Consider the following 12,095-nt stretch of genomic DNA (forward strand, 5'->3'; position numbering starts at 1 on the left):
GCTAGATCATTTCCATAATCTACTAAGAGCAGCGCAAAGTACTGCCTGCTTTAAAACATGCTTTTTTGGGGCATTAAATAATGGTGCAAATACCAGTAATTTGACAAGCGCAAACCTTGCGTGATTAATTTTAATACTCTCCTCCCAAAATTTGGCATCTGAAAGGTAAATTCCTACAAATGCATATTCAGTAAGGTAAGGCGCAAAAATAACTAATTCTTCACTGTGTGTCTTTAGTAAATTCTGCCAGTACAAATTTAACACCAAAAGTCGGTTTGTGCTGACGCAAGCTGTTAGTAAATCTGGACCTAATTATTTTAGGAATTTTACATAATTTAACATTTAAAAATATTTATAATACATTTTATAGTATGCTGTTTGACATGGTGAGGTAATCATACTCAAATGGTTTTAAAAAAGAACACATTGGGAAATTGGGAAAAATGAAAAAAGTGTTGCCACATATACAGTGCCTTGCGAAATTATTCATACCCCTTCATTTTTTTTCACATTTTGTTATGTTTGCTGCCTTATGTTAAACTACTTTAAATTACTTTTTTTCCCCACATCAATCTACACTCCCTACTCCATAATGGCAAAGCAAAAAATAGGTTTTTAACATTTGTGCAAATTTATTAAAAATAAACAACTGAAAAGATCCCGTTGCATAAGTATTCATACCCTTTTCTGGGACACTCGAAATTTAGTTCAGGAGTATTCATGTTGCTTCTAGATGTTACTACACTTCGAGTGGAGTTAAACTGTGGCAAATTTATTTTAATGAGTATAATTTAGAAAGGCACACACCTCTCAGAAAAGGTCTAACAGCTGAAAATGCATATCAGAGCAAAAACCAAGTCCTGAGGTCAAGATAACTGCCTGTAGAGCTCAGTGACAGACTTGCGTTAAGGCAATGATCTAGGGAAGAGTTCAGAAAAAAATCTGCTGCATTGAAGGTTCACAGAAGCATTATCCATAATGGAAGACGATTGGAACAACTAGGACACTAGAAAATGTCTGCCAGCCCCCATCCAAGCTGACAGAGCTTGAGAGGTGAAAAGGTGAGGCAAAGAATGGCAGATAATTGCCAAATGCAGATGTGCAAAGCTTGTCACATCATACCCAAAAAGACTTGAGGCTGTAAAGGTGTTTCAACTTTGTACTGAGTTAAGGGTATGAATCCTTATGCAATGTACTTATTTCAGTGTTTTATTTTTAATAAATTTGTCAAATTTGCAAATCTGGTGTTTGCTTTGTCATTATTATGGTGTATGGAGTGTAAATTGATGTGGGGGAAAACTAATTTAAAGCAGTTTAACATAATTCTGCAAAAAAACAAAAAATTAAGGGGTATGAATACTTTTGCAAGGCACTGTAGCTGTCAAATTTGTTGATGCTTTTTATGTGAAGGGTTTAATATCAGAAATCCTTTAATCATTTTTTCCTTTGTGGAGGAAGAGGAATCTATTTAAATTAGGCTAGTAGTCTTAGGCATAGATAAGCTGATTGTTGAAACGTACCGGCGACGATCCAGAACCCTCCATATCCACAAATGTCTGAAGGGAGAATGTTACAATATAAATCACAGATGTTTTAGATCATTCAACATATTTAATGGTAGTTTGCATACTGTGACAATATGTATGCTAATTTTCAGCAAAGGAAAAATCAATAAAGCAGCTTTTAAACGTGTTAAAAAAACACTATTCACATCATATCTTTGTTTTTTGGCTTTTCTGCTATGAGGTCAAAAAACAGCCTTGTGCGAAATGCGTGAACATGCCCATAGATCATGTTAGGCACTCAGTAGTTCCTTCTACTGTATGCACAATTTGGCTTCAAGTACATACCTGTACTAGTGTACTAGATTAGTAGATTCATACTCACAGTCTTGTCTGAGATTGAGGGTCCAGGAGGTCCAGGTGGCCCAGGTAGGCCTCTAGGGCCTGGATGTCCTTCCCCTTTCTCTCCCTAGAGATACGAAAAACACAACATTTTATGTATTGGTCCATACAAAGACCTTGGTGAATAAAACTTCCCACTAATGGTAATTTCCCACTGTCCCTAATAATGTTAGGTTTTCAAATCCTCAAAGTACTTCTTTTGTTTTCTTGGTTTAAACACATCTTACCAAAATTCTGGTCAACAATGATTTTTCACCTCCAAGATGACTTCAGCCTCATTAAGAGCGTAATGACTATTAATGCCTCATTAGGTGCACGTCACACCCATATTCTACTTTTTTTTTTCACAAATCACAACAAACTGCAATAGTTTGTTGGCTCCTGGTTTAACGCATAATATGTAGTAAGGTTAATATCAAATAATTAATAATAAATGATCAAAAAAAATGATTATTAAATAATTATTGAAAATTCAGATTTTGCAAACTACCTTCTGTCCTTTAGGTCCTGTAGAACCAGGTGGTCCTTGACTACCTCGAGGTCCTTCAGGGCCCTGAATAGTAACATCAAATGATAATTATGAAGTAATAAATCTTAGTAACTATTCAAACACTGTCCAGAAAATCCTGCCTAGAAAACTCACAGGTTTGCCATCCTGCCCTGGTTCACCCTATAAAACATCAAAATTATGTTTCTTTACAGACAATGATTTAACTTATTGAAATATTATTCATTATAAGAGTAATCAAATGCCAAAAGAAGATTATGTTACTCACTGGCTCTCCTTGTGGGCCCTCTTTACCGGGCGGGCCCTCTGGACCTTGTGGGCCTATTGCACCCTGCACCCTCTCCACCTTTGCATCCCCTGTGTCTATCAGCTCTGTTACTGGACCCTGGGGTCCAGGGGGTCCAGGTGGTCCTGGAGGTCCACGAGGTCCACGATCACCTTTCGGACCAATATGTCCAGACCCAGTACTACCCTATACAGAGAAATAGGCAATGTGTTCATCAACCTGGAAGTCTGGAAGAAGTCATCATCCATTTACTGCATTGGTGAAAGGTGTGTGTGTACTACTAAAAATAAATCTTGTCTACCGTAATTTCTTTCTCTCCATGATCACCCTGAAAAAAAAAAGAGGACATGATTTGGAAAAACAAAAAACAAAACAAAACCTGAAAACAGCAATCCTGTCACACCTGATTAAGACACAGAGTAAAACAAATAAATGTATTATTTACTATGCAAATTGCATATCCTCATCCAACTTTAAAAAAAAGATATAATCTGTTTTTAATTACTTGAACCTTTTCTATTTTAGACTTTAGAGTATGCTATCTATTAGCTTCCCCTTAATGTGACAATCATTTAAATCATTAGATTATAAAACAACCCAAAACAGAACTGTACCTTCTTTTCAAGAGTTCCATTTGAGCTGGAGAGTGTAGCTGAATCACTTTTTGACTCTGTGAATACCAAAGGAGTATTTTGTGTTAAAATAAAGACCTGAGCGCGTATTCACAAAACATTTTATCTTACCACTAAGAGTTCTCCTAAATTGCAGTAAAAGTTTTTAGCTAAGAGTTTTCTCTTAAAACCTATTTACAAAGCTGCTGAGACAAACTTTTACTAAGGAATAAAGAGAAGTCTTAAACTAAGAGTAAGGGCGGGTTTGACCTCGTTGCTATGGATGATGTCAGCATGCTAACTAACTGCACAAAGCGATTGGCAGATAGGGGAGGGGTCTCTGTCAGAGATGTATTCATATAAATATTGTAACCTCCAAAACCAAAAAAGATGTGTGGGAGAACATATGTGAGCCAATGAATGCAACATGTTCCTAAAATGTTTACGTTCCGAGGCAGATTGCCAGCAACAGCCATTTTAGCCCTGCTAAACAAAAAAAAAAAAAAAGAAAACCATCACAAAACTTTTAATTGTTTTTACTAGTTAATAGAAATTGTATTGGTTTTAATGGTAACTGTAATGGTGCCTGTTTATCTGTATTGATAATTGGTCACCTTCTATTGGTGGCTTGCTAAAAAAAAACTAAATCCTAATGAAATATGTTCCAAAAAACAGTACAGGAAACCTTTTATTAATGATTTTAATGGTTAAAAGTTGATGGCTTGTAATATTTGTAATGGTATTTGTAGTGGAAACAATTAGAATTTCTGCGATGATTGTTTTTCTTTTACAGCAGGCTTAGTTTGTGATTTGGTCTTAGGGACTTAGGAGTCCTCTTCACTACACCTAACATTTCCAGATTTAGCCCTTACGAAAATTAACCATGGTTTTACTATAGTAAAACTGTGGTTTACCATGACCATAGTAACCGTGGTTTTTTGGTGCGGTTTTTTGGTTTTAAAAAACTGTTTTACTACGGTTATATTGTAGTAATACTATAGTAAAACTGTAGTTAACCATGACTGTAGTAACTGTGGTTTTTTGGTGCGGTTTTTTGGTTTTAAAAAAACATGGTTCTGATACCATGGTTTTACTACGGTTATATTGTAGTAATACTATAGTAACCCTTGTCAAAAAATCCTATAGGATTCCAATAGGAATTCTCTACAGGATTCCAGTTAGAATTTCTATCATATTTTGGAACCGTTACTAAAGGATTCCATTAGGAATTGTCTTATAGGATTTTCTTATACAAGACATAATCCTGTAGCATAATTTCTACAGGATTTTAATGGGTTTTATTTTAAAGCATCTTTCAAGAATTTTGAAGAATCCTAAACTTACACTTTTTATTTTTTATAACACTAACTAATAGTTTAGTGTCTTGCAGTTTACTTTAACTCACCTCGATGTACATTCCAATAGAAATCCTCTACAGGATTCCAGTTAGAATTTCTATCATATTTTGGAACCGTTCCGATAGGATTTTGATAGGAATAGTGTTAGGATTTTTTTTTTTTAGATGCTTTAAAATAAAACAGGATCCCATTAAAATCCTGTAGAAATTATCTGATTTATGTCTTTTCCCATAAGAAAATCCTATAAGACAATTCCTATTCCAATAAAAATCCTAATCATTTAGGATTCTTTGATAAGCAACATACAATGAACAACGTCTACATCAGGGTGATGTCAACAGTAAACTGAAAGTACTTTTTGTTAGCAAAACAAGAACAGTGGAAAAGTGCACCTTCAGATAAAAGTTTCCATAAAGACAAACAAGCATCCAATTAGATCCCATAAAAAATCCTTGAGGTCTGATCCTACAGAATATTTATGTCTTATAAGAATATTCCTATAGAAATGGTTCCAAAATATGATAGAAATTCCAATAAGAATCCTGTACAAAATTCTTATTGGAATCCTTTAGGATTTTTTGACAAGACATAAATATTCTGTCGGATGGTTTCTATGGGATTTTTACGGGATCAATTTGGATGCCTGTTCATGTCTGTTTTCCCCTTTTTGTAATCTAAAGTGCACTTTTCCACTGTTTTTATTTTACTAACAAATAGTACTTGCAGTTTGTCGTATACAACACCTTGATGCAACACACACACACACACACACACACACACACACACACACACACACACACACACACACACACACACACACACACACACACAGAGAGAGAGAGAGAGAGAGAGAGAGAGAGAGAGAGAGAGAGAGTATGTAACACTTGTCCTTCAATGCAAACACTGGAGCAGTTCTAGACTTGAGTAAGGGAGGTAGATATAAAACTTAGAGGACACCAGAAGTTGGAAAGAAAAAATAACTCTTTACTGTGACAATAAATAAATGACATAACCAAAAAAAAAAAAAAAGTACACATTGTAATCACACATTGGTGGATGGAGTTAGTGTAAATAGCCTCTGCCAACAACGTGTGCTATTTGCACTTAAAGTATAGTGACGCTACAAAGTCGTAAAGCACAACATTAATTAAAACAGCTACAAATGGTGGCAGAATAGTCACTACTCCAATGTTTTATACAATGAAAATTAGTAGCATAAACATATAACGTTATGACTATCATTAATAATATCAGTTATACAGATTCACAGCTTTTGACACATAGCTGCTGTGCTAATCAGCAGATACAATCAAACGCGAGTTCAACAACTCACCAAGATCACCCAAAATTGTTGGTTTAGGAGACAGACCAGATAAATGTTACTATTTCATAATTTTTGGCGTCTTTGAAATCAAATTTGAGCAAGTTAAACACCGTTAAAGGTTGTATCAGCGATTTCCAGCCTGAAACATAAAGTGTCACTTTCAGCTGACCTTTCTTCACGATCCGCTCGCTGCCTGCCCCATAAATTGTCTGTAAAAAAAAAACCGCGACGCTTCCATTATGTGCGCGCAAGCCGCGCGTCTACATTTGAAATAACGAACTTGAGCGCGCAAATGACGCTACATGTGAATGGCCCCTAAATCACTCACTGCTTTTCCTCTTCGACCGTTATTTTCAAATGATGCGCCTAAATTCGGATTTCTTAAAGGAGCCGCGTCAGGACAATACCGTATATAGATGTTCGTATTTCTGTGAATTCTTAGTCACATGTAATACATTTGAACTCATTCGAACATTATGAAATCATACTTATCATATTTATTATCTTTGCCTTACTTTAATATTATGAATTTCAATAAATACATATTATTTGTTTACATTTGTGTGTATTCATATAGGCTGCTATTTTGTGGGTTACCATGGTTAATTTTGTAGTTACTATGGTTTTACAACAAAAAACAGTTTAAATATGGTTATTGTAGTAAAACTATGGTTTTACAACAAAAAACATAGTTTAAATATGGTTATTGTAGTAAAACCATGGTTTTACAACACAAAAAATAGTTTAACTATGGTTACTATAGTACAACCATGGTTTATTTTGTAGTTACTATGGTTTTACTACAAAAAACATAGTTTAACTATGGTTACTATAGTAAAACCATGGTTTATTTTGTAGTTACTATGGTTTTACTAAAAAAACATAGTTTAACTATGGTTACTATAGTAAAACCATGGTTTATTTTGTAGTTACTATGGTTTTACTACAAAAAAACATAGTTTAACTATGGTTACTATAGTAAAACCATGGTTTATTTTGTAGTTACTATGGTTCCCTTCCGGGAACTCGAGCCGCGTCATGGAACGCTATGGGGAACGCCATTGGCGGGCAGCACTCTAAATCATGTCTACAACCAATAGAACGACGGGAGTGACGTCACAGGCGCGGTGACGTCAGCGACCAGGAAGTATAAAGCACGTGCGTTTGAAGCCGGCGGCAGCTTTCGTCATTCAGCGAGAGCGCTCTGTGTCTGTCTGTCTGATCATACTGCTGTTTTTTCGTGCCAGTTTGCACAAATTTCTTTTGAGTAGTATGACAACCAAAAGGGGAAAAGTTTCTATGGCGGTTCAGCGCCCGCATAGACAGTGTCCCCCTCCCTGCCAACGCTTTATTGTTGGTGGGGATACACACAGTCTATGCGTGGTTTGCTTGGGAGCGGAGCACGCACAGTCAGCCCTCGAAAAGGCTGACTGCCCACAGTGTGAGCGTCTTCCGCTGCGGGTGCTCCGTTCCCGGAAAGCCCTCTTCGAGGAGGGGGCTTTCACCAGCGCGCCCCGCGGGTCTGGCCCCGCTTCCGCCGAGGCGGAGCGGCAGCTGCACTCGTGGGGCTCGCAGCTCGATCTGCTGGAGGGTATGGAGTCGGGTAACCCCCTATCTCCTCCCTCACTCAGCGGTTCGAGCGATCTTCTTTTGGATGTGGAAGCCCGCACTGCGGTTTCTTCCCCCCAAGAGGAGGTCTCAGGGCTTCTTCTGTCTTCCTCCGAGGAGGTTGATGTGGAGAGCCCTGAACAACCCCAACCGCCCCCCCGTTCGCCTCACTACGAGGAGCTCGTGGAGGTGCTGACTAGCGCGGTAGCCAAGCTCAACATCTCTTGGCCCGCTGAACAATATCATGAGCCGCAGCGAAGCAGGTTAGATGAACGCTTCCTGCGGACAAAGTCAGCACCCCCCAAACAGAGCCTTCCCTTCTTCCCCGATCTTCATAAAGAACTCTCTAGATCGTGGGAGAAGCCGTACTCCTACCGCCTCTATAACCCTGCTGAAAATTATGGAAATGTGGGGGGTGCAGAGGAGTGCGGATACAAGGCGATGCCACGGGTAGAACAGACGCTAGCTGGCTATCTGTCACCCGGTTCGGCATCGTCCTTGAAGGCTCTGTCCTTGCCCACCAAGCCGCTAAAGTTAACATCTAGCTTGATGGGCAAGGCGTACACGGCAGCAGGTCAGGCTGGTTCTTGCCTACATACTATGGCAATTTTACAAGCTTACCAAGCCGACCTGCTGAAGGAGTTTAGCGAGGGCGAGGAAGTAAATATTTCAGATATGCGCCGTACGGCTGACCTTGCTCTCCGCGCCACCAAGGAGACCGCCCGCGCTGTGGGGCGGTCTATGGCAGCCCTGGTGGCCGCGGAGAGGCATCTTTGGCTGACCCTGTCTGTATTAAAAGAGAAAGACAGGGTCACGCTCCTGGACGCCGCCCTGCATCCCACCGGCCTCTTCGGTGCCTCGGTCGACACAGTTGTCGCCAGGCACCAGGAGGCCCATAAGCAGGCGGCGGCGTTCAAGACATATCTTCCTCGCCGCGTTTACTCCTCTGAGGCTGCTAGACGGGAGCAGCCTCAGCCGTATACGAGCTCCTCGTACAGGGAGGCACAGAAACAGAGCGTTGCCGCCCGTGCTCCTCCGGCCAGGCCTAGAGGGCGGGGTCAGCAACGCTCTAAGCCGGGGGCCTCTAAGAAGAGGCCCGACCTGAGGGTCGTCCTCCAATCTAAGAGGTCCTCGGCTAAACGGCCCTGACGGTTGTGCGTCAGGGCCGCTGAGGGCAGCCCCTCTCGAGGGGGCTTGCGTTGCACCACAGTTTATGGACACCAAGCCCCCTCAGGGCCCCAGGAGATCTGTCAGCTAACCCTGCCAGTGTTACAGGGCGCGGCAATCTCCCGCGAACATCATTCTCTAGCTGTCCCGCCCGGAAACGTAGCGGCCCTGGAGAGTTCGCAACCCCCACGGGGGTCTTCAGAGAAGCTAGTTCAGGAGCATCCTGCCAGTACGCTGTTACAGGTCTCCGAATTAGTTCCTCAAATAAATCCAGAAACCTTGAGAGTCTCGAGAGGCCGGTTCTCTTAGTAGAATTTCTGGCAGTGTGGAAACTACTGCCAAATGTTTCTATGTGGGTCCTGCGCACTGTAGAGAAAGGTTACTGCATTCAATTCGGCGCCAAGCCGCCGCCTTTGAGCGGGGTATTCCCAACTCTGGTGAGCCCCGAGCAGGGTCTGGTAATGGAACAGGAAGTAGAAACTCTTCTCAGGAAGGAGGCCATCGAGGTGGTCCCTCCACAAGACAGAGAGTCCGGGTTCTACAGCCGGTACTTCATTGTTCCCAAGAAGGATGGAAGGCTTCGGCCCATTTTAGATCTCAGACAACTGAACCGCTCAGTCAGGAAACTGAAGTTCAGAATGCTATCAAGCATGTTGTGTCACAAATCAGGTCCGAGGACTGGTTTGTCACGATAGATCTAAAAGACGCTTATTTTCACGTCTCCATCCTTCCTCAGCACAGGAAGTTTCTCAGGTTCGCTTTCAGGGGCAAAGCTTACCAATACAGAGTGCTTCCTTTCGGCCTAGCTCTCTCACCCCGAACTTTTACAAAGTGTGTGGATGCTGCTCTGTCTCCTCTGCGACTCCAGGGCATCCGCATACTCAACTACATAGACGACTGGCTGATCCTGGCCAGCTCGGAGCAGTTAGCGGTTCAACATCGAGGTGTTGTTCTCACTCACATGAAAGAGTTGGGGTTGAGACTCAACGCCAAGAAAAGTGTACTTTCTCCACTACAGAGAACCTCTTATCTAGGTGTAATTTGGGATTCGACCACGATGCAGGCACGAATGTCACCTGCTCGGATCGAGTCGATCCTTACTGCAGTAAATGCAGTCAAGCTAGGCCTGTCACTCACTGTCGTACAGTTCCAAGTACTGTTAGGTCTTATGGCAGCTGCATCCAATGTGATACCTTTTGGACTGCTGCACATGAGACCACTGCAGTGGTGGCTCAAAACCAGGGGGTTCTCCCCTTTCTCAGGGTCCGGTATTAGGGGCTCCTTGTCGCCGCGTTTCGCTAGCAACAGATGCATCCCTCACCGGTTGGGGGGTGGTCATGAGTGGCCGCTCAGCCCAAGGCCTGTGGAGCGATCACCATCTCTCCTGGCACATAAATTGCCTAGAGATGCTGGCCGTATTCCAGGCCCTGAAGTGTTTCCTTCCAGACCTGAGAAACCGTCACGTGCTGGTCCGTACAGACAGCACTGCGGTAGTTTATTACATAAACCACCAAGGAGGTCTCCGCTCACGCCCCTTATACAAGTTGGCGTACCGGATCCTCCTATGGTCTCAAGGAAAACTTCTCTCCCTGAGAGCAGTCCATATTCCTGGACATCTGAATGTGGGAGCAGACGTCCTGTCGAGGCAGGGGCCGAGGCCCGGGGAATGGATGCTTCACCCAGAAGTAGTGAAGCAGATTTGGAGAGTGTTTGGCCAGGCTCAGGTGGACCTCTTCGCGACTCGAGAGACATCGCAATGTCCCCTCTGGTACTCTCTAGCTCCTCCAGCTCCTCTCGGACTGGATGCTATGGTACAGACGTGGCCGAGGCTTCGTCTGTACGCCTTTCCCCCGATCGCTCTGCTCCCGGGAGTTCTGGAAAGAGTACGCCGGTTTCAAGTGCGGCTGTTGCTAGTAGCCCCGTACTGGCCGGCCCGAGTATGGTTCTCGGACCTAATCTCCCTCCTCGACGGCTCTCCATGGGAGATTCCTGTCAGGAAGGATCTCCTCTCTCAGGCTGGGGGCGCGATCTGCCACCCCCACCCAGAGAAGTGGAAGTTATGGGTGTGGCCCCTGAGGGGGCGCAACTCATAGGAGCTGGTCTCTCAACTGAGGTTGTTGAGACCCTTCTCCAATCCAGAGCTCCCTCTACGAGGAAACTTTATGGCCTTAAGTGGAACCTGTTTGTTAGATGGTGTCACGAACACCGCTTAGACCCAGTTAACTGCCCGATAGGTACAGTACTGGAGTTCCTACAAACTCGCCTTTCCGCGGGGCTAGCTCACTCCACCCTGAAGGTGTACGTGGCGGCTATATCTGCCTACCACGCCCCTCACGGTGGCCTCTCAGTGGGCAGAGACCCCCTGGTCATTCGTTTCCTCCGCGGTGCACTCAGGTTGAGGCCTCGAGTGAAACCGAGGGTTCCTACTTGGGACCTGGCCGTGGTGCTAGAAGCTCTATGCAAGCCTCCATTTGAGCCCATAGAGGAGATCTCAGATCGCATGCTTACTATAAAGACAGCGCTTCTGTTAGTTCTTACCTCTCTGAAGAGAGTTGGGGACCTGCAGGCCCTTTCGGTGGCCCCTTCTCACATTGACTTTGCCCCAGGGATGGCCAAAGCCTTTCTCTACCCGAGAGTCGGGTACGTACCCAAGGTCCCGTCTCTAGCACCACAGCCTATCACGCTTCAGGCGTTCTATCCTCCTCCATTCTTGGAGTCTGACCATAGGAAGTATAACTGCATGTGTCCAGTTAGAGCACTATATGCGTACTCTGCGTAGATCAGAGCAACTTTTTGTCTGTTTCTGCCCTCCAAAAAGGGGGTGCCCGGCTTCAAAGCCTACAATCAGTAGATGGATCATAGATGCCATTTCTACAGCTTACGAGTCCTCTGGTCTCCCATCCCCGTTGGGAGTCAAGGCTCACTCTACACGAGGCTTGTCAGCCTCTAAAGCTCTGACAGCAGGTGTCCCCATTCAGGACATCTGCAATGCTGCGGGTTGGTCCTCTTATGAACTCGACCTCAGAGCCACTCCTGGCTCCTTTGTCCTCTCGCCTTAGCAAGATAGCTAAGCCCGTAGAGATTCAGCCCTCTCCCTAGCCGGGAGGAGACTTCTCAAGGCGCATTCTTTTAAGTTAAAGAAGATTGTCCGTGGATTACTAGACAATGGCTTATTCCCCTCGCGTTCTGGCAAGGTTACCAGACCGAGTGTATTCAGTCCCTCTTGTTCTGGCTTTCTCCCAGACAAAAGACTAAGACTCCTCGTGTGCCCGAGGGCCGAGGAGTACCTCTTGCGCTGGCTGGCTACCAGGCAGAGGCCTATTACTGTC

At 43.5% G+C, this 12,095-nt stretch overlaps 1 protein-coding gene across 4 annotated transcripts in view; it reads right to left on the reverse strand.

Moving 5' to 3' along the window:
• The window catches only part of col18a1b (collagen type XVIII alpha 1 chain b), a 62,372-nt gene that overhangs the window by 20,017 nt on the left and 30,260 nt on the right, over nucleotides 1–12,095 (reverse strand). For all 4 annotated transcript variants that reach the window (XM_073851332.1, XM_073851331.1, XM_073851330.1 and 1 more), the window contains 7 exons: nucleotides 3,313–3,368; nucleotides 3,000–3,026; nucleotides 2,681–2,884; nucleotides 2,548–2,574; nucleotides 2,395–2,457; nucleotides 1,888–1,971; nucleotides 1,521–1,556 (listed from right to left, as the gene is read on the reverse strand). In XM_073851332.1, the coding sequence (XP_073707433.1) occupies nucleotides 1,521–1,556; nucleotides 1,888–1,971; nucleotides 2,395–2,457; nucleotides 2,548–2,574; nucleotides 2,681–2,884; nucleotides 3,000–3,026; nucleotides 3,313–3,368 (497 nt within the window). The remainder of the gene's footprint in view (nucleotides 1–1,520; nucleotides 1,557–1,887; nucleotides 1,972–2,394; nucleotides 2,458–2,547; nucleotides 2,575–2,680; nucleotides 2,885–2,999; nucleotides 3,027–3,312; nucleotides 3,369–12,095) is intronic.

Source organism: Garra rufa, chromosome 12 (assembly GCF_049309525.1).
Source record: "Garra rufa chromosome 12, GarRuf1.0, whole genome shotgun sequence".
NCBI classification, from domain to species: domain Eukaryota; kingdom Metazoa; phylum Chordata; class Actinopteri; order Cypriniformes; family Cyprinidae; genus Garra; species Garra rufa.